This window comes from Carcharodon carcharias, chromosome 6, assembly GCF_017639515.1.
Source record: "Carcharodon carcharias isolate sCarCar2 chromosome 6, sCarCar2.pri, whole genome shotgun sequence".
In the NCBI taxonomy this organism is placed as follows: Eukaryota; Metazoa; Chordata; class Chondrichthyes; order Lamniformes; family Lamnidae; genus Carcharodon; species Carcharodon carcharias.
In genome coordinates this window covers 155955652-155978488 of record NC_054472.1, presented here as the reverse complement: position 1 = coordinate 155978488, position 22837 = coordinate 155955652, and the positions used below count along the sequence as shown (strand labels likewise).

Genomic DNA, 22837 nt, shown 5'->3' with positions numbered 1-22837 from the left:
TAGAGTTGAAGCCAATATAAACTTCAATTTCTGGAAACAGTCTCTTTTTTAAAAAATTGATGACTTTTGCCTCTGATGTTCCTTTCATTTGAAAATTCCCTATCTCTGTGCTGGATTTCAAACTGTAATAGAGATAGGGTCTTGAACTTGAGAGGGAGAAGGGAGAGAGAAATGGTTAATGCTCCATTGGCAGATTTCTTCCAGACTCCTCCTTAGTGGCTTGGATGTTGTAATAAAGGATGTTACAAAATGGTTATTCTAGTCACATGATCTCTTCCCATAATGATTTCAGAAGGTAATTGATTAGCTTGTGCCTGGATAGACCGTGGCTATTATTTTATGGCCTAGGTGACTAGATTCTGTAATGTCCCAGCTATTAACTCCTGAATGATCCATCCTTCATCTTGATGATATAGCAAGGACACCTTCCCTATAGCTATTGTCGCAGTAGGCTTCCTGTCTCTGCCTGAAAAGTAGCTTTATAGATGCAAATGGTAAGAGCCCTACAGTTTCAGTTCATCTTTTGAAGCAGTTCTTGACATCAGCAGATATGAAATTCCCTAGGAGGATGCCTTGGCATGCCTTAATTGTAACTCACGTTGGAAATTTCCAGAAACTGGCCAATTCGGAATACCAGGTGATCTGTAGCAGCCATCTTATGTCAGTGCCTGTACTTGCTTTTAAAAGTTCTTTTAAAGCAGTTCAATATATATTTGATCAGCTGATGAAATTAGAGATTAATATCACATATGCACACACCACATCATTGTGACAATTTAGTGAATTTACTGCAGGGAAAGTCCCGTCACCTGCCAACGTCAGTGATTGTGCTGACTTCTGTGTCTCTAAGAATAATAACTTGCCCACCTGTCTCACCAGACAAGCATGAGGACACTTCACCTTTAAACAGAAATCTTCCATAATTTCCTGCACCCTGCCTCCCCTAGTGGTGAATACAGGAAAAGCTATAGGTTTGCAATCAGCCTTGCCCACTGGAACAGTAACTTCTGGAGGAATACTTTGCAATCTTACAAATGCTACAGTCTTAACTTTTCATTTCCAGCATTCCACCTTTAGGTGACTTCTTTATGACAAAAATAAGATGTCAGTACCCTTGAATCAACCTTAGTCTCCAGACTGTCTCTGTTATTATTCTGAGGAGAGTCTGTTTACTCCCTCAGAGCATTCTTTTCACTTTGATTCAATCTCTTATCCCTCCACATTCCGTGAAATAATTCAAAATAGGTTGAACAAGATTTTGAAAACTTCAGAGAGTTGATGGTATCAGAAGAATTTAAAAATAATGTCCTTTTGAGAGTAAGGTCCACCTGGAAGACCGTAAAGATTTTAAGGTAAGAGAAGCTGCTGTAATGGCTGATGACAATGAGCTGACTTATAAGCATGTTAGCAACAGCTCGTAGTTTGTGAACTCCCACAGAAACTGGAGAGATAAGAGAGAGAGAATCCAAATGAACCTACCAATGATTAGGGCTTTCCAGGCAACAATGTGAGCAGCTGGGGATTCATTTCCCTCATTATCACTCTCTCCTTTTTCCTCTTCCTTCTTCAAATCGTTGGAGGAGGACCTGAGCTCTTTGCCTTGTTCCTCCTTCAGGTCCAAGCATCGCTTTTGTTATTGCAGTTATGCAGAACCAACAACCCACGACCATTGTGGAGAAGTTGACTGGTGCACACTGAAGAGCACTTTCAGATCTGTCAAAGCATCTAAATGTCAATGGCCTGTTATATGGCATTTATTGTAGTGCTGTTAAGCTTCATTGTTGGGGCGTCTGATGGGTTTCAGTAACCAAGTTTGTAGTGGCCTAGAAGCCACCCCTCAAATTGCTTTCATTTCATTGATGAGAAAATGAGCATCAATTACAAGAAATTTTACAAGAGGCACCTTCACTACATAAATTATTGATGATATTATTTCCTTCCTCACACAAGTTGTTTTCTTGTCCTGCAGGTAAACAATATAAATGTACAGTGTGTGACTACACCGCCGCGCAAAAGCCAAACCTCCTTCGGCATATGGAGCAGCATGCTGCATTCAAGGCAAGAATTATTTGCCTGGAATAAAATCTCATAAGACACTTATATAAACATTGATGGTTTGGCATTACTTCCAGTGAAGGCTGTTATCAGGAATCTAACTAAGGTTATCAGTCAGGTTGTAGAATCATGACTCTTATGCCCAGTGGTTAATGGGCAGCATTATTGGTGACTGATAAGGAAATTGTGAAAGAAGTTATATCATGATTTTAAGTTGGGAAATCTCACTTGTTATGAAGTGTTGACTGAGCTGAACTGGGATTGGGTGTTCCGCTCTCTGAAAAAGAATGCTTTTCAGTTTCCAAGAAGCAAGTCGAGGAGGGCTAAATGGTCCTGTTAGTGTGCTTTCTCTTCTCATGGGGAAGCCCATGAGTCCTCAGCAACAACTCACTATAGCATGATTAAAATCAGGAGCTTGCTATGCCACAGACCTCTGTTCAATTGCTCCTCAGAACAGTGTCATTCCTGACAATAGCGCTGAAGCAAGATATTGGTTTATGGCCCTCAACTAAAGGGGAGTGACACTAGGATGTGGGGCATACCTCCTATGAAGATGACACAGTACAGTCTATAATGTTGCACTTGTTGCTGCAACCCTTGATGTAATGATTGCTGTTACAGTTAGCAGAAATGAGGGCTGGAATTTTACCATCTCAAATCGGGAAGGAACGGAGGCAGGACTGCAAAAAAAATTGGCACAGGCCACATGCCAATCTGCTACCTCCGTTCCCAACTGATTTTTCTGAGGACGGCGTGAGGGGAGAGCAGGGGGACCAGGCAAGAAAGTGAAGTCACCTGCCTTGTTAATTGGGTGGCTTGAGATCATTAGAGAGCTCATTGGGAGATCATCTTCTGACTGCAAGGTCATTAGCCAAAGAAGCCTGATTGGATATAATGTCTGAACTCTGCCCTGTGTTGGACCAGCATTGCATTGTAACTCTTTTGAGTACAAACCCGTTTCCATCTGTTTCAGATGAAGTTACATTGTTTCATAGTTTGCCAGTGTGAGATTTGAACTCTTGATAGTTTTGCCATTGTGAGATATGAACTCTTGATCTTAGGGTTACAAACCCAGTACCATAACCACTTGGCTATTTAGGCCAAGCCAGCATTGCATTGTATATGAATTAATAAAATTTCAGATTAAGCAAAGCCATTATTAAGACTAAAAAATATATTTATATTCGTGGTGGTGGCCATCCCCTAGGATTTCTCTGAAGCTGTCCAGCTGCAACAGGTGTGAACAGGGGCAGCAGCACTGAAACCGTTTCATTTAATGCAAAAGCTGATGATTTGATCAAAAAAGTACTGAGCAGTAATGAAATCTTAGTAATCAACCTTTCCCTATCCTATCCTGGGTCCCAGCTCTCCATTTGCCCTGACCACTGAAGATCTTCTCATTTGTTTATCGCCACACACAAACAGCATGCACAGCAATGGCTACTGATTCAGCCAGAACATGGCCCACTTCCCTGGTGTCCTGCCTCCATTCCCACCATGCAGGCCACTAATTGTGTAGCACACCATCTCTGGGATCAAAAAGACCCTGACCTGATAAAATCCCACCTCCTGACAGGATAGCAGCAGCTGCGGGAACGTGACGTGGATCACTTCTGGTGGGAAAACACAGCCCCAGGCAATCAAGTCTCATAATGCAAGAAACACTAAAGGTTGAAAAGAGTAAGAGACAAAATATGATAAATCAGGAAGCAATAGTTCGGTGATGCCATACCTCAGTTAAAATAGAACCAAAGGATAACGGAGAGATTGAAGGTTGTAAGGACTTTAATGATTTTGCACTTTTAGGAAAATATGAATTAGAATAGAGGATAGAAATTGTACATTAGTACAAGTGTAAATTGGAATGCAACAAAACCCAATTTTGGAACCACTTATCTGAGGGTCATTGTTGATGAGACAAGTGAACCAAAATATGCTTTGTGAGATGAGCGAGTTAGCCTGTGGAGAAAAAACTGGCACCAGCAGCACAACAAACTTATTGCACTGAGACCTGAGGCACAATTTTGAGCCAGACTCATGCTTCCCCCTTGAGGTTACCCCACCTGTGCAGCACCAGTTCTTGGCCCAGATGGTCTTTTACATTTTGATGTCAAACAGCAAGATTCTAGGAAGAGGAACAGCTTGTAGCATGCCATAATTGGAATGTAAAAGGAACAAAGTTCAGCAGAGTGCCACTATTAATAAAATAGTGTTTCAATTGGGAGGGAGGGAGATGCAGAGAATTAGAACAGGCCAGATATTTATAGAGTCGGGAAGACTCTGCAGGCCTTTAAAAATGGTGTGTGGGATCCGGATGCAGAAGTCTTGCCCCCATTTCTGACAGATCTAATTTTTGCTGGCAGGGGAAAGGGCATAATTCACACAGGAAGGAAACTTGAACTCATCAGGGCCATTTGAACTCTGCAAAGTTCAAGCAGACCCCATTTTCGCTGTTGCAAGTGTCTTAACCCACAGTTTAGGAGTCATTAATTGATGGAATAAACTTAAACAATCTTGAAGGGCAGATAAGATATGTATGACTGTCATGATCTGAAGTTTTTTTAAATAACCTGCTCTTTAAACTTAAAGAAAAACATACTGCAGCTGTCAATGAGATTTTATAAAACCCTCTGCTGGAATGCTTTGATTGACAGGCATAGGTTAGAAAAAAATCATTAGGTTTACTCGTGCACTTTCAACAGAGCTCTTCATTGACATTTCCAAAGGGCTATTATTACATAATTATAAATGCTTGGCTGAATTTCAAAAGCTACAATCAACTCAACAGGAAATTCTGAGTTAAGTTTGATTGGCAGATTAAAGATTAAGGATTACTTGCCTTTGATGTGGGGTCTGAATAGAAGTTTGTTTTTATAAGATATTAACCACTTGAAATTTAAAAGCTTTGAATGGGTTTTGTGAATGTTTTTTTTTGGCTATCAAATGTGTAGGAGTGAGACCTGTATTAAATTGTTAAAAAAAAAATTTCATTTCCACATGGCTACTGAGATCTGCCCATGGTGGATACTGGGAGAGTGGAGGTGGCATGAAGTGTATGAGGAGCTGGATGGGAGGTCTGATTTGGCATGAAGGGTTTGAGGGGCCTTGAGGGTTGGGTGGGGGGGGGGGGGTGGTGTGAGTTGGCATTGAGTTAGTTTTGAGGATATGAGGCGTCATGGGAGGTAGGTGAGGGACGAGGCTAGAATGTCTTAACAACTTCTAAAACAACTAGGATAAAGTCACAGATAACCGAGGCAGGCTTCCTAACCAGCCTGCCTTGGCACTCGCCCATCCCCCTTGGTTGCCTAGACTCTGTTTCCAGGGTCTGCAGGCCTGACACTATCCACAGCTTTTCCTACCCACATCCCCAATGCAAATCACGTTTTAGGGCGCTTTTTACCGAGGCAGGTCCAGTGAGTCAGAAAACTTTCCCAACCTACCTCAGTAGCCAAAATCCAGCCCAGTGAGTGAGTTTGAAGACTAGGGGCCTGATTTTCTTCCCTCTGCTGTATCCAGGCAATGGATAGATGCAGTATTAAGTATGCTACATTAAGCTACAGAGTACCCATATTTGGTAGACTAGGCCATTTACCTTATTGCTTGATGCTGTTGCTGATTTGGCCACCATTGGTCTGGTTAGATTGCAGTATTGTTTAGTTGCTGTTAGTGTTTTGTTTTCTAGCCTGATAGTTTTCTCCATCAAATTTTTTGATGATTTCTTGGTTCCTGTTGGACATGGATGGGTGGCTGTTTCTGTTGTGGATACTACTTGATTATCATGGTTGCTAGTTGTTGTGGTTAGCTTGTGATTGCTTTCTGATTGTTGCAACCTTTGGGATTCCTGATGCAGTTTTTGTTTTTTTGCGGTTGCTACTGCCATCACTGCTATTGTTGTGTATGTTGCTGCTAGTCCTATTGTTGGTGTAGCTGTTGCTATCCGTATTGTCAGCGTAGATGTTGCTGCTATCCCTGTTCTTGGTGCAGATCTTACTAATATCTCTATTGTTGGTGTAGATGTTGCTGCTATCCTTGTTGTTGATTTGGATGCTGCTGCTATCCTATTTGTTGTTTCTGTGTTATTGGTCTGGTTGCTGTTACTAGTTATATTCTCCTTATTCACTTCAGCCTTTCCGATGTGCGCTGTGCCACTATTCCTGTAACATGGCTGGATCACTGAAGAGACATTACCACAAGAAACACCCCAATGATGAATATGTCAATGCTGGGACTGGTGTGCTAGCTCAGGAAAGTGTGACGCAACAAGGTATTAAGAGCTTTGCTTTGAAATACTGCATGCAGTTTACAGTAAAGTTGATTACTGAATCACCTTTCTTAGTAAAATTGAAGTTCCACATAGAGTGCCAATTCGTCCTCACTTTCATTTCTCTATTAAGTCCTGGCTGCGCTAACATCCAAGGATTTTTCAGCTTCTGTTTGGTTCTTCTAGCCATTCTGGTCATTTTCCATTTTCTTATGGTCTCTATTTGCATTTCCTAGTCTCTATATTTCTCCATCTGATAGTATCCTTCAATATTGATGGAGAAATTTGGCTTGCCTGGTAGCATTAAGAAGGTGGAGTCATTTCAACTCAATATCAATTGAATGTATAACAGCAAGATGTATTTTTGCCATTGTCTCTTCATGATCTATTGCTTGGGTCTTTGCGCTGGCATCAGTTTTTAGCTTTGCTACCTCTGAGTTGGATGATTGTGGACTCCATTTTCTTTCTCTCACTCTCTTGATTTAGTGTCCTTGGTTGTCCAAGAGTTGCTAATCAAAGCTCGCCACACATCTCCTGTGATCTCTCTGAATGAACTCAGCTAGTACAGGGATTGAACCAACACTGGCAGTGTTATGAAGCACCACACTCTTAACCAACTAAGCCAGCCTGCTCTACAGACTCCATTATTTGGACTAATACACCAGTACAGTATTGAAGGATTGCTGGATTGGTCAGCATGCTGTCCTTTAATTGAGATGTTAAACCAAAGCCTCAGTTTGGGCAGGTATTAAATTCTTTACTAATTTTTCAGCAACAGGGAATTCTCCTGGTATTCCAGCCATGTTTCTCCCTCAACCAGCATAATCAAAAACGTTGATCTCATTGCTATTGATGGCATCTTGCTATGTTGAAAAACAGCTGCCACATTTACACTCCAGAAATAATTTACTATCTGAAACATTTCTGTGGTGCCTTAGCAGTTTTCTCAGATGCACATTGCTATTTAGAAGGTTCAGCTGACTAGCATGATACACATTGTATTTTCATAAAAGAATAAAAAAACTACAGATGCTGGAAATCCAAATCTAAATAGAAAATGCTAGAAATGCTCAGCAGGTCAGTCATTTTCTGTGGAGAAAGTAGACATGTAATTATTTTATATATGGAACCTGCATCAAAATACTTCCACCTGACAAATTATCCCTACCTCAAATATTATTTTGTCTGCAATCTCCATCCCTGGAAAGTTGACTTCATCCACACTTTAAAGTCCCTTGACAGCTTCCCCTATGCACTCTTCATTCCTCTGACATCAGGCTTCCCTCACTCCCTCTTGCTCTACCGTCGACAGCCACATACTCCTTGTAATTCCCTGCTCAGTTCTTTCCTCTTTTTATCAGCATCATCAGGACCCCTCATTTCACTTGTATTTAATGTTTCTCTTTTCCTGGTCTTCTCAGCATTCACAGCTTTGCCCTCCTAATGTTAAATGCACATGTAAAGAGCCATGCAAATGTAAACTGTTACTGTAGATGGGACTGTGGGGAAGGTGGCAATAGATGCCAGATGTATCACTCCGCCATTTGTTTCTACCTGTCCATTGCCTCAGCATTGTCTGATTGATTCTCTGGCGTTCAATCTTGGATGAACTACAGTTTTCTCCAGCTAAACATTGGTAAGACCAAAGCCATCATCTTTAGCCCATGCCATGAACTCAGCACCCTTCATTCTAACCCCGTCCTCTACTAGTGACTCAGGATGAACATTGGTGTCACACTTGTGTTCAAAATGAGCTTCTGACCTCACATTCGTGCCATCACCAAGTCCACCTATTTCCCCTCAGTAATATTGACCGACTTTGCCCCGGTTTTCGCTTATCTGCTGTTGAAGCCCAGATTCATATCTCTGTTACCTCTAGACTTGATTATTCCAATGCATTCCAAGCTGGTCGCCCACGTTCTACCCTTTGTAAACTTGAGGTCATCCAAAATTCTGCTGCTTATGTCTTAATTCAAACCAAGTCCATTCCACACTCACCACTATGCTCGTTGACCTGTATAGGCTTCCAATCAAGCAACATCTTGATTTTAAAATTCTCATATTTGTTTTCAAATCCCTTTGGCCTTAACCCATCCTACTTATGTAATCTCTTCCTCACCCATAACCCTCTGAGATATCTACATTCCTCTTATTCTGACCTCTTGTGCATTCCTGATTTTAATCACTCCATCATTGGTGACCAAGCCTTCAGTTAAGCAGGCTAAGCTCTGGAATACCTTCCCTACACTCCCGGCCTCTCTACCTTGCTTTCCTCCTTTACAACGCTCATTAAGACCTATCTCTTGGACCAATTTTTAGTCACCTGACATAATACCTCTTTAGGTGGCTCAGAGTCATAATTTTATAACATTCCTGTGAAGGACCTTGGGATATTTTATTATGTTAAAGGCACTAAACAAATATATGCTGTTGATGTTGTTGAATGAAACCATTCACAATTGTGACATTCTGTTCCATGCTGAGCTGACTTTCTGACCTATATCCTCTCAACTGAAGAGATTGTTATGTCCACCTTTGTAACATCACCCGTGTCCAACTTGCCGGACCTCATCCACTGTTTGAACTCGCATCCATGCTTTTGTCACTTCCAGACTCAACTATTTCAGTGCTTACCTGGACTCTGGTCTCCCATCCTCCACTCTCCATAAACTTGAACTCATCGAAAACTCTATTGCCCTTATTCCGTCCCACACCAAGGCCTAAATCTTCACTCCCAGGTCAGGAGCACAGATTTGGGACAATTCCCAACTCCGCAAACCCAACCTGTGGAAAACTGCCTTGGATGGTAGGGTTTTTTTTCCAGGGATGGGGCGGGGTGAAATGGGAATTGGGCTCAATGCCCCTTGGAAACATTTCAGAGGCAGCACAGGGGCTGCCATGTACAGAAAAAGCTCAGTGCTCCAGCATTGTGGGGGGAAAAATCAAAGGAAGCCCTCCAGCCCTTGCCCTTCACCCCTCATCCCCCCTACTCTCCCTGCCACATCCATGACAACCCATGCCACCTCATGCCCCTCACCCACTCCCATGACCCATCACACCCTTCAGGTCAACCTATGCCCCTCTGTCCATCCCCATTGCCCTTTATAGCCCCTATGTCAACTTGGTGTCAACCCATACTGACCTATACCCCCATCTACCCAACCTTCTCCCTTACACCTACCATACCAATTCACCTAATATCCACCATAGCAGGCCTCAGGACCCATGCTGAGATTAAAATGTTCTTAAATGTCTATTGAAACAACTATTTAAAAAAAACCTGCATTGATAAAAAACCTATTTGCTACATCTAACTCCTTTAATCTCTTATAAAAACAAGCATTTGTACTCATAATCCCACTTCAAAGATTTTATAAGCACTTAGAGTTTGCATCAAACTGTGAACTGACATGAACCCCACTGTGAGAATGATAGGTTGTGAAATCAGTCATGCGGCACTAATCCTGTAATGGCTATTTGGTAGTACAGAACTCGAGTATTGTTGAGAAAAGAAACATGTCTAAGCTTTTCATCTTGCACTCTTCAGGATACTCACAAGAATACCAATATAAGGGGGGGAAACAACAATTTATACTGTATGTGAAGTGAGTGGCGATTGGTTGGCAAGTGGCATTGCCATGGAAAATGCACCCCTGATGGTGACTGACAATTAACTGCCAAGCATTGTTTGTTTGAATTTAGACCAGGTAGCTTGACCCTGATTGGTCAAGGCTTTGCCCTGAGGAATGAGTCAGTGAATGGCTGTCACTTATTTTGTTTAGCTCCAACATGTCTCTTTTTTCAGTAATCCTATAATGGGGGCCCTCAGGCTTATGTCAACAGACAGTGAAATATCAAGCAGTGACTTTTTTTAACACTGCGGACAGTTTTTTATTCAAATACTTAAAGGGCAGGAGATTTAAATTCCTTGACAGCTGCCTTTGACAGTTCCCTTTAACAGCTCTCTTTGACATTTGCAATAAGCTTGACAGTTATGAGTTTAAGCACTTTTTACCACATTCATGTCTGATTTTAACAATTCCAAAGAGCACCTTACCTCTCCCAAAGGGCACCTGACCTGACTAAAGGCGTCCCTGACTATATCTAAAAGAATATCTTACCTCTCCAAAAGGGTAGCCTACCACTGTAAAGAATTCTGGTAAGTTTAGACCTCCTGCTGGGTCTAAAGTGCACAAATCATGTTTTAGACACCCCGCTAATGAAAATCAGATTCCCCTAAAGGCAGCTGCCTCCATGAAGCATGGATGTGCAAATCACAACCCGCCTCTGTTCCCCCCACTGTCCCTTGGGAAAATAGTGAATACCAAGTTCATGGGCGGGGCTTCCGGATTCAGGCCTGCGGCCTCATTTTTGCTACAGTAGAGAGCTTCTCAGCCTGCGCCAAAATTTCCACTGAATTCTCAATCATTACAACAATCTACATTGGTCCACAATCCCTCCAGTGTCTTTAAAATTCCCTATTATGACCGCCCCTCCTGATTTTTTGGACCTCTTTCAATCCTATATCCCTCCAGAACTCTCTGTTCCTCTGACTCTGGCTTCTTATACTGTTTCCCCACCATTGGTTAATATGCCATCCTAACTTCTCTCCCTTTCCTCCTGCTCGTCCCCTTTCTGCTTCTTGAGGAGCTTCCTTAATCCAGCTCCTTGATCAAGGGTTTAGTTACCCTTCCAATATTGCTTTCTTAGACTATGCCTGTCATGGACAGGACCTACTGCGGACGAGGCGGTGCCCCAGCCAGAAACCCGTTGACTTGCAGTGGGACGAGAAGATGCGGAAAATCCCGCCCTATGTGTGTGAAGCTTCTTTTTCTATATTTAAGGCACTGTTTCCAATTAATATCGAATCAAGTGCCATCTGGTCAAGGCAGGATCAGACACAGCTGGAATACCTTCCACCTACAAGTGGTCTAATAGCCTACAAACATTCATTACCTAAGCTCACACATGAATAACAACCACTTGGCATGGAAAACTGCTAGAAATACCAGCAAAAGCTGCTGTAGTGCTTGGATCTGCTGAGCTCTGGAGAAAGGGTTCTATCTGGAGTGCTAATGGTTTCTCTTGATCAGACTGTTTTGCTGTGCATTTGAAATACTAATAAGTTTCTTTTTAAAATATGAGCCCCTGCAGTACTTTTCTGTCCATTTGTTTTTATTCAGATTTGCAGCATTTGCTGTTGCTGCCACAGACACAATGGACTACCTCCCTCCTCTTGTACTGTATACGTCTCTCTGCCTCTTTTACAGTAAGAAGTGATAGATAAAAACTTCATTAAATCTCCCATTATAAAACATATTTTACAAATTAGAAGAGGTGAATTGTCTATTAATACTATTAGTGCTCATCTGGAATGCTGTCATACTACCCTGTGAAAGATTTTATTACTTTTCAGTGGTTGCAACATAGGGATAATGCCAGAAATCCAGGTTGAGGCATATTTAAGGAAGTTAGGATATTCCTCTTGGTACTGAGGACACTCAGAGATCCTAGAACAAGAATGATGGGAACAGCTGCATGGCTCAATATCACACAGGGTAGACCATTTATCCACTGAAATTTCATAGAAGCTTTTATAATGGATTTAGAAAGTTTGCTTTGATATTTAAAAATGATTTAAAAAAAAATAATGTTCAGCTTGTTCAATTATAAGTACGACTCACAAAGATGTTTCTCCAATAACCTCCTTCCATTGAAACATTGGGAATTTGGAGGCTTCACAAAAGTCAGTCCACGGAGCTCCTAATGTTTCAACAGGTTTATCAAGTGAATAGTGAAGCCATACAGCCTAGAAAGATCCCAGGTTTGATTCCCTGATCTGTATAGAATTTGAATTCAGTTAAAAACTTGGTAAAGGAAAAGCTGGTATCAGTAGAAGTGACTGTAAAGCTATTGGATTGCCATAAAAGCCCAACTGGTCCTTCAAAATAGGAAAAATAGCACCCTTACTAGGCCTGGCCTATGTGTGACTCCAGACCCATACCAATGTCTTTGACTCTTAACTTTTCCCTGAAGTAGCCCAGCAACCCATTCAGTTTCAAGTCTGGCTTTTCATGGCAACTGAAGATGGACAACAAATGGCGGCCATGCCTTCTCTGAATGTCTACTCAACCTCATTCTTTTGTGAGTTATCTTGGAACATAAAAACACTGAATAGGGAATAAAACATGAGGCTGTGCTGCCATGAATAAACTTACTAGATGTGAACACTGAGCACAAGATCAGGGTTTTTACTCCTGAAGTCAGCAGGTGATCTCAGACTGAAACTGTTGATAATCAAACAGTTCATCAGTTGGAAAATAAATAGACCACTGTAAACGCCAATGAAGTAGCATGCTAGTTGACAATAGAGACTGTTGTAAGGAGGACGTGTGAGGGAAAATCCCATGAGCTTGGTAAAGATGTTTTATTTTCCTTTCTATCTTAATAATTCTACCCAATGGTAATTGTGGGAAATCAACAGTGAAATAGATTGTTATGAATAATAAAGCATATAGACCATTTTACGGACTCAAAGGTGGCTCAATTCTCAGTAGTTCTGAGCAGGAATATCGAAAGTAATGGGAAATGAACATTGAGTTCAGGATAGAAAAAACTGATGAATGCCATTTTACGGTACCACCAGTATCATCATTATATAATCAAAAAGCCATAAGAGGATTTCAGATAAGGTTATTACCATATTTTCTTATAAAAGGTATGTTATGTTCCTTTTTGCTGAAAAAAAGAGACATGTTTTTCATCTTACACTCATCAGGACAAATGCAAGAATATCAAATTTCAAAGGGAACAATAATTTATTTTGCGTGAGTAAAGGTGTGCTAATTGGTTGGCAAAATGGCTTTGATTGGTCGAGACGTTGTCATGGTGAATGCACCATGGAGCTATTGTCCCCCGTGTTTTTGTTTATTCAAAAAAAGGTGCAATGTCTGGACATATTCCTTTTGTCTACAGAGGAAGGTTAATTGTGTATGAATATATGTAGCTTCTAACAAGCGTGCGTGAGCTACATTGCAAGCCTGAATTAAAATTTTTAATTGGTTGTTGCTGCAATTCCTCGCACACTCGTGATTGTTTCCGCAAATGCTGCCCAATCACGGCATCACATCTAACATTAGACATACTCTGAGTTTTGCAAGCATAGGTTGGTTGAGTACAGTCAGTACTCTGCCAATTGTGAACTGCTAAAGGGACGTACTATTTGATATGATTCACTAGTCGTTGGGACGTGTGACCTATATACTTAGCATCGCACTGGCACTGAAATTCATATACCACATTACTCATTTGTGTGGTAGTTATTTATCGTGCATACCCACAAATGGGCCAAAGCCTACAATCTACAGCCTAAAAAGTGCCTAGTCTTCTCAAATTACCATGGAAGGGTAAAGTATCACCTGTTTGAGCTGTTTCATGCTGCTGTTATGCAGTGGCAACACAACTGATGTTTTCCACTAACAGAATGCTGACATCAAGCCAAAAAGATGTTCTGCCTATCAAATAAATGAGTAATATGGTTTTTGAATTTCAGTTTTGGTGCGATACCAGGTGTGTAGGCTGCACGTTCCAATAACTGGCACTGGCGGATCGTATCAGACAGCTTGTCCTTGTCCACAGTTGGCAGAATATTCGCTATACTCAACATGAGTATAACCTGAGCTCTAAAGAAGGATCATACGGACTCGAAACATTAACTCTGTTTCTCTCTCCACAGATGCTGCTAGACCTGCTGAGTTTTTCCAGCATTTTATGTTTTTGCACTCAACCAGCCTGTGCCTGCAAAACTCAGAACGTAATGTCTAACGTTAGATGTAATTTTGCGATTGAGCAGCACTTGCTGAACAATCCCAAGTACGCTAAGAACGACACCAACAACTAATTTAAGATTATCAATCAGGCTCGTAATGTAGCTCACATACGCTTCCTTGAAGCTACATATATTCATTTGCAGGGACCTGTCGTCTGCAGGCAAAAGGAATATTTCTAAACATTGCACCTTCTTGAATAAACAAAAGCATGTGGGACAATAGCTCTCTGACGCACTCGCCAAGGAAATGTCTTGACCAATCAGGGCTGATTTGCCTACCAATCAGCACCCCTTTTCACATGCAGTATTAAGTTTTGCTGCCTTTGAAATTTTGCATTCTTGCATCTCTCCTGATGAGTGCAAGATGAAAAGCTTCAACAACATTTATTTTTTTAGCAATTCTGAAGTCTGTACAACCAAGCGACTATTTTCTTTTTTATTTTAAAGGTGGTGTAAAATGTCCAGTGTGCAGTTTTGTATACGGTACTAAGTGGGAACTGAACAGACACTTGAAAAACAAGCATGGACTGAAGATTGTGGGCAGCATAGAAGGGGAAGCCATAGAGCAGGTACTTATTTCTTCTTCTAAAGGTAATCAATCTTACAAGGTTGCAGTTCTGGGAGATTCCAGCTGAACTCTGCATCTAAATCCAACTAACTCAGCAGCAATTTTCCTCACAACTTTGTGAATAGCCTTGAGACAATTTTAATGTTAAAGGCACTATATAAATGCAAGTTGTTGTTCCGTGATCAGCTCACTAATCTTCTATTCATGTAATCTCAAAAGAGTAGCTTGCATTCCTTTCTAAAGACAAGGTGTGCTGACACAATTTTAGTGCAACTATGATTTAATCAAAAAAATATTGGTCCGAAAAACTTTGTGGGTGTACTCCTGCTGTAACTTCATCTGACCACTTTCTGATCAGGAATAGTGGCCACTGCTGAGGCAGGCAGGGGCCTTGCAGCCTACAGCCGGTAAGATAAAAAAAAATTAAAATTTCAGAGATCAAGTGCTGAAGAGGAAACTCTTCAGGGGATAATTTGGGGCCACAGGTGCTGCCTTCCCTGCCTGCCATCCCTTTTTGATAAAACTATCCGCCCCTCCAACCAGTTAGCTGACGGCCTCCCCACATGGTGGGGTGGTGGGGGTGGGGTGGGGGGGGGGGGGGTGGCGGGGGGGGGGGTGGGGGCCGTTGATCCATCTTCGGCAAAATGCTGATGGCTTGATAAAGTGGCCCGTAATAGGGCCTTTACATACTTAAGTTGACCGCCCACCTCTTCCTGGCCCCACCATCAGTAAAATTCTCTATGGGTGGGACATGGTCAGAGACCAGTTCCCCATCACTTTACCCTCCCCTTCCTCCATTCCCGCCTTCTCAGGGCTGGTAAAATTCTTCCCCTTATCTCTGAAGTATCAGTCCAGGCTTCTGGATTACTAGTTCAGTAGCATTACTGCTATTCTACTGTTCCTCAACTTGTTCAAATGACATGGACTAGTAGGACCGAGTGGGCTGTTTACATATTGCAAATACATGTGTCTATCCTTTTCCTATTTTGACTCTTTTTAAATAAAATACGTAAGCTGAACTTTGCAAGAATACAAATCATAACTGAGGAAGTGGATAGGAGGGGAAGATATAAGTGGAGCAGTATCAGAAGGAAACAGGCTGAGGGTTGGGCAGCTATTAAATCAAACCACTTACCCTCAGGAGAGTGATTATGGGTGAGGAAAAGTGGATTGTGTGTTAACAATGAGGAGTTCTAAAGAGGAGAGGAAGGGGTCACAGTGGGAGTCAGGAATGAAAAGAAGGTGAAAGGACAGTGGAAAGATAAAACAATAAGATATGTGCTGGGAGTGAAGGAGTGGGAAAGCACAAGTATTGAGGGAGGGGATAGAAAAAGGCTACCAACAACAACAGGTGAGCAAAATAGAAGAGAAAGATAACAACAGAAGCTGAAGAACATAGGAATAAGAGTAGGTTATTTGGCCCCTCAAGCATATTCCACCATTCAACATGGTCATGGCCCATTTAACTGATTTTGATCAATACTCTTTGATGTCCTTACCAACAAAAAATATCAATTTTACTTTTAAATATTAAATATTTAAATTAACTCAGTAATCCAGCTTTATCAGGGAGCAATTTCTAGATTTCCACTGCCCTTCATGTGAAAAAGTGCTTCCAATTTTTGTCCTAAATGGCCTAGCTCTATATTTAAGATAATGTCCCCTTGTCCTGAATTCTCCCACCAGAGGGAATAGTTCTGCATTTACCCTATTGACACCCTTTATCATTTTTGGACCTTTATGATCAACCTTCAACCTTCTAAACTCAAGGAACCACAACATAAATTCATGCAATCTGTTCTCACACTTAACTCATTTTTATTAGCTGAGGCATAGAATATAAGAGCAAAGAGGTTATGCTGGAACTGTATAAAATGCTGGTTAGACGACAGCTAGAGTATTGCGTGCAGTTCTGGAATCCGCATTATAGGAAAGATGTGATTGCACTAGAGAGAGTGCAGAGGAGATTTACCAGGATGTTGCCTGGGCTGGAAGTTATAGTTATGAGGAGAGATTGGATAGAATGGGGTTATTTTCCCTGGAGCAGAGGAGATTGAGGGGGGACATGAGGTGTATAAAATTATGAGGGGCATCCATAGGGTAAACAGGAAGGAAATTTTCCCCTTGGTGGAAGGATCAATAACCAGGGGGCATAGATTTAAGGTAAGGGGCAGGAGGTTTAGAGGGGATGTGAGGAAGAATTTTTTCACTCAGAGTGTGGTGGGAACCTAGAACTCACTGCCTGAAAGGGTGGTAGAGGCAGAAACCCTCATAACATTTAAGAAGTATTTGGATGTGCACTTTCAATGCCATGGCATACAAGGCTATGGGCCTAGCACTGGAAAATGGGATTAGAATAGTTAGGCACTTGTTTGACCGGTGCAGACTCGATGGGCTGAAGGGCCTTTTCTGCGCTATAGACCTCTATGTCTCTATGACTCTAAACCTGTGGCTCTTCATATGTATTTTAACAGCAAGAGACATTAGGTGGTAAATAGTAGTCATCAAAAATCAACGTCCAGTTTTCCTCACCTAACATCCACAAACATGTTCAATCCTTTGGGGGTCACCAGATAGCAATCAACAGAGAGCACTTGTAGCCATTTGCAGCACTTCTACTATTGATCTTGGTGAAATTAAATAATTTAGTGCTGATTGGGGACCAAACATGGTAAGCATAACTCAGTACCACGCCATCCATATAACAATTGAACCATTACATGTGCAGCAGGTGCTCCTTTAATGGGACTTATTGTAAGACACCTATGTTATCTATATTGGATTTAGAATTGTCAGTTTTTTTCTCAATGAAGTTGCTACAATTATACCATGTATTGCAAGAAATTCTGTGTAAATTATCTTTCACATCAAAGATATACACAGCACAGATCACCAGTTTTCTTTTCCATTAGGAGTTGAATACTGACATTTCTTTGTACTTTCCCTTCTGTAAAAAAATGCTTTGACTCTAGCTTATCCATTCACTGTTAACTAAATCTGTTAAAGAAAAACTTGCATACCTAGCACTTTTCAAGACCACTGGTTGTCTCAAAGTGCTATACAACCAATTATGTATTTTTGAAATGTCACTGTTGTAATGTAGGATGCAGAGTAGCCGATTTTGCATACAGTAAGCACTCATGAACTGCCGTGTGATAACAACCTGTTTTTGTGATATTGATTGAGGAATAAATATTGGCCAGAAGTGGTAAATTGAAATATAGTGACCAGCGTTTTCTGTTCAGCCATGAGGTCCCTACATATTACTTACATATTCACTAGGTAAAGGCAAGGATGTGCTCTGAATGGTCTGAGACACTGAACATGAGAAGAGTATCTGAAATTAAAACCTTGAAGCATAGCACATATTTACAAAGCCAAGTGGGTCACAGCTTTTCATTTCAACATTGACGTAACGATAACAAAATAATTGAAATAATGCAAAGCTGGAGTAAAAAATAGTATATAACTCTTATAGGGTTTGTCTACCTGATTCAAACACTGGCCCTTACCTGTGTCCAAAGGGTTGGTGTGAACTCTGGACATTAACTTTAGAAAAACACTACATGAACAAATAGTTTTAAGGTTAAACAGCTTTATTTAAATAGTTGTCACACTTTCATATAAAATTTCTAAAGTAGAGAGTGGTCTTTGGAGTTCTAATGGGTGACCACACTCAAGGTTGTCACAACTTCCAAGTTGTTCAACTCCTTCAAGCAAGTGCCTGTTGTCCTAACTGTAGTGCTTTTCCCTTCCTCTGATATGTTCTTCTCAGTTGAAGTGTGAGTACCAGTTGTTAGGCCTCAATGCTTAGTAGTTCATGCTTCGATGATGTGTTTGCCTTAAATGTCAGGAAAGTCAGTTGAGGCCAGGTGGATTGATCTCATGTTGGGAATTTGGTTCAGGTGGTAAGTTCTGGTAAGCTTTTCTTAAGTTTGAATTTAGATTAAGAGTTAGATTCTTACGTTTAAACATTGTTAGTTTAATAGCCTAGTTAAACAGGAAGCTGCCTGAGGTGGCAGTTATCTGTCAATCAGCTGAAAGTAATTTCACCAATAGGTGATAATCACTGTAGCAGAAAGCTGAGCTAGCTAATGAGTTATCAGAGGCTCTATATGTACATATATATATATATATATATATATATATATATATAGTAGAGAGGTTTTAACCCACATGGAGAAAGGGGCCTGCGGACATGAGATTACACTGAGTGAGACGTAGATTGAATGAGGAAAATTTGTTTCAGGTGGGAATTCAGTGCGCAGGGGAAAGAACTGCTCCATCTTGTACCTTTTTTTTATCAGTCTCCAGTAGTTGGTGAGTTTCCTTCCTTGTCTCCAAGCTAGGTGAATGCATTATTCTATTACTTTATCTACATAAATTATTACTTAACTGACCAATTAAATAAATAAATTTATTGGGGTATATTAGTATTAATAAGGTGTATTACTATTGGTAGGTTTTTTAGAAGTAGCAGGGCTAACTAGTAAACAAGTGGTGGGGCTACTCCAATCTCGAGAATGCAATGATTGAACTCCAGGACGCTTCTCGTTTCGTGGATAACCATTTGTGCAGCAAGTGATATCAGTTGCAGCAGCTAGAGCTCCCTGTTTCAGAACCTGAGCAGCAGCTGGCATCACTACAGTGTACCCGTGAGGCTGAGAGCTTCATGGTTAGCATGTTTATCAATGCCATCACTCCGCAGATTAAGAGTATGCAAGGAGAGAGGGAATGAGTGACCACCAGGCAGTCAAAAATGTCCAGTCCCCTGAGTGCATCCCACTCCCCAACAAGTATTCAGTTCTGTATCATGATGAAAGTGATGGTTCATCTGGGGAGTGCAGCCTGAGCCAAGTCCATGGCATCAAGGGTGGCTCAGCTACTCAGGGGGGTACAAGGAAGACTGGAACAGCCATAGTGGTAGATAATTCGATAGTTAGGGAAGCAGAAAGGTGTTTCTGTGGCTGCAAATGTGATTCCAGGATAGTGTGTTACCTCTCTGTTGCCAGGGTCAAGGATCTCACTGAGTGACTACAGAGCATCATGAGGAGAGAGAGTGAACAGCTAGAAGCCGTGGTCCACATTGGAATCAATGACAGAGATAGAAAGAGGGATGTGACGCTGCAGTCTGAATTCAGGGAGCTAGGTAGAAAATTAGCAAGCAGGACCTCCAAAGTAGTAATCTCTGGTTGTATGGTGTATGTACAGGTGAGTACAGGAATAGGAGGATAAGAGAGATGAAGGCGTGGCTAGAAAGTTGGTGCAGGAGTTGGGGGACTTTCGATTCTTGGACCATTGGGACTGACTCTGAGGTTGATCTGATCTGTACAGGCAGGATGGGTTGCACCTGAACAGAGCTGTGACTGAGTTCCTTGTGGGATATTTTGCTGGGGCTGTTGGGGAGGGTTTAAACTAGCTAGGCAGGGGCAATGGGGACCCAAGGATAGATTCAGTTGGGACAAAATCAGAAATGAAAATGGAAGGCAGTAAATTAGTGGATGAGCCTGGAAGGCAGAGGAAACTAATGTTAGAAAATAAAGAAGAGAATTTGGTGGTGCTCAAGGCTATCTACTTCAATGCAAGGAATATAGCAAATAAAGGAGATGAGATGAGAGCAGACAGATAGAAACGTGGCAGTACGATATCATAGCTATTACAGAAATGTGTCTTAGGAAGGGACAGGAATGACAGCTCAATGTTCCAACACAACAAGGTTTTCAGATAAGATTAAGACGGTAAAAGCAAAAAAACTGCGGATGCTGGAAATCCAAAACAAAAACAAAAATACCTGGAAAAACTCAGCAGGACTGGCAGCATCTGTGGAGAGGAACACAGTTAACATTTCAACAGAACTAAGGAAAAATTAAAAAGCGGTGAAATATAAGCTGGTTTAAGGGGGGGTGTGGGTGGGACAAGTAGAGCTGGGTAGAGGGCTAGTGATAGGTGGAGATAACCAAAAGATGTTATAGACAAAAGGACAAAGAGGTGTTGAAGTTGGTGATATTATCTAAGGAATGTGATAATAAAGGTACAGATAGCCTTAGCGGGGGTGGGGAGGGGGGAAGGGATCGAAACAGGCTAAAAGGCAAAGATAAAACAATGGATGGAAATACATTTAAAAATAATGGAAATAGGTGGGAAAAGAAAAATCTATATAAATTATTGGAAAAAAAGGGGTTCAGAAAGGGGGTGGGGATGGAGGAGAGAGTTCATGATCTAAAATTGTTGAACTCAATATTCAGTCCAGAAGGCTGTAAAGTGCCTAGTCGGAAGATGAGGTGCTGTTCCTCCAGTTTGCGTTGACTTCACCGGGACAATGCAGCAAGCCAAGGACGGACATGTGGGCATGAGAGCAGGGTGGAGTGTTGAAATGGCAAGCGACAGGGAGGTCTGGGTCATGCTTGCAGACAGACCGAAGGTGTTCTGCAAAGCGGTCACCCAGTCCGCGTTTGGTCTCTCCAATGTAGAGGAAATCACATTGGGAGCAGCGAATGCAGTAGACTAAATTGAAGGAAGTGCAAGTGAAATGCTGCTTCACTTGAAAGGAGTGTTTGAGCCCTTGGACAGTGAGGAGAGGGGAAGTAAAGGGGCAGGTGTTGCATCTTCTGCAATTGCATGGGAAGGTGCTGTGGGAGGGGGTTGAGGTGTAGGGGGTGATGGAGGAGTGGACCAGGGTGTCCTGGAGGGAACAATCCCTGCGGAATGCCGCCGGTGGGGGGGTGGAGGGAAGATGTGTTTGGTGGTGGCATCATGCTGGAGTTGGCGGAAATGGCGGAGGATGATCCTTTGAATGTGGAGGCTGGTGGAGTGATAAATGAGGACAAGGGGGACCCTATCATGGTTCTAGGAGGGAGAGGAAGATGTGGGGGCGGATGCGCGGAAGATGGGCTGGACATGGTTGAGGGCCCTGTCAACCTCTGTGGGTGGAAAACCTCGGTTAAGGAAGAAGGAAGACATGCCAGAGGAACTGTTTTTGAAAGTGGCATCATCAGAACAGATGCAACGGAAGCGAAGAAACTGAGAAAATGGGATGGACTCCTTACAGGAAGCTGGGTGTGAGGAGCTGTAGTTGAGGTAGCTGTGGGAGTCAGTAGGCTTGTAATGAATATTGGTGGACAGTCTATCACCAGAAATTGAGACAGAGTGGTGAAGGAAGGGAAGGGAAATGTCAGAGATGAACCATGTGAAAATGATGGGGGGGTGGAAATTGGAAGCAAAATGAATAAATTTTTCCAGGTCCAGACGAGAGCATGAAGCAGCACCGAAGCAATCATCGATGTACCGGAGAAAGAGTTGTGGGAGGGGGCCGGAGTAGGACTGGAACAAGGAATGTTCCACATACCTCATAAAGAGACAGGCATAACTGGGGCCCATGTGGGTACCCATAGCCACACCTTTTATTTGGAGCAAGTGAGAGGAGTTTAAGGAGAAGTTGTTCAGTGTGAGAACAAGTTCACCCAGACGAAGGAGAGTAGTGGTGGATGGGGATTGTTCGGGCCTCTGTTCGAGGAAGAAGCAGAGAGCGATCAGACCATCCCGGTGGGGGATGGAGGTATAGAGGGATTGTACGTCCATGGTGAAGAGGAGGCGGTTGGGGCCAGGGAACTGGAAATTGTTGATATGATGTAGGGTGTTAGAGGAAACATGGATGTAGGTGGGAAGGGACTGGACAAGGGGAGAGAGAATGGAGTTAAGATAGCAAGAAATTAGTTCCTTAGGGCAGGAACAGGCTAACACGATCGGTCTGCTGGACAGTCCTGTTTGTGGATTTTGGGTAGGAGGTAGAAGCGGGCCGTCCGAGGTTGGGAGACTATGAGGTTGGAAGCTGTGGAAGGAAGATCTCCAGAGGAGATGAGGTCGGTAACAGTCCTGGAAACAATGGCTTGATGTTCAATGGTGGGGTCATGGTCCAGGGGGAGGTTGGAGGAAGTGTCAGCGAGTTGACGTTCAGCCTCTGCGAGGTAGAGGTCAGTGCGCCAAACAACAACAGCACCACCCTTGTCAGCAGGTTTGATGACAATGTCAAGGTTGGACCTGAGAGAACGGAGTCCTGCAAGTTCAGAGAGAGACAGGTTAGAGTTGGTGAGAGGAGCAGAGAAATTGAGACGACTGATGTCACGCT

General features: G+C 42.2%; 1 protein-coding gene across 7 annotated transcripts in view; it reads left to right on the top strand.

The window, feature by feature from the left end:
- The window catches only part of LOC121278994 (zinc finger protein ZFAT-like), a 200713-nt gene that overhangs the window by 146849 nt on the left and 31027 nt on the right, over positions 1 to 22837 (top strand). For 3 of the 7 annotated variants that reach the window (XM_041189692.1, XM_041189690.1, XM_041189689.1), the window contains 3 exons: positions 1970 to 2058; positions 6181 to 6319; positions 14592 to 14713. In XM_041189692.1, the coding sequence (XP_041045626.1) occupies positions 1970 to 2058; positions 6181 to 6319; positions 14592 to 14713 (350 nt within the window). Of the gene's footprint in view, positions 1 to 1969; positions 2059 to 6180; positions 6320 to 11499; positions 11586 to 12352; positions 12461 to 14591; positions 14714 to 22837 lie in introns of all 7 variants that reach the window. The other 4 variants (XM_041189688.1, XM_041189686.1, XR_005943310.1 and 1 more) reach the window with 3 other exon arrangements.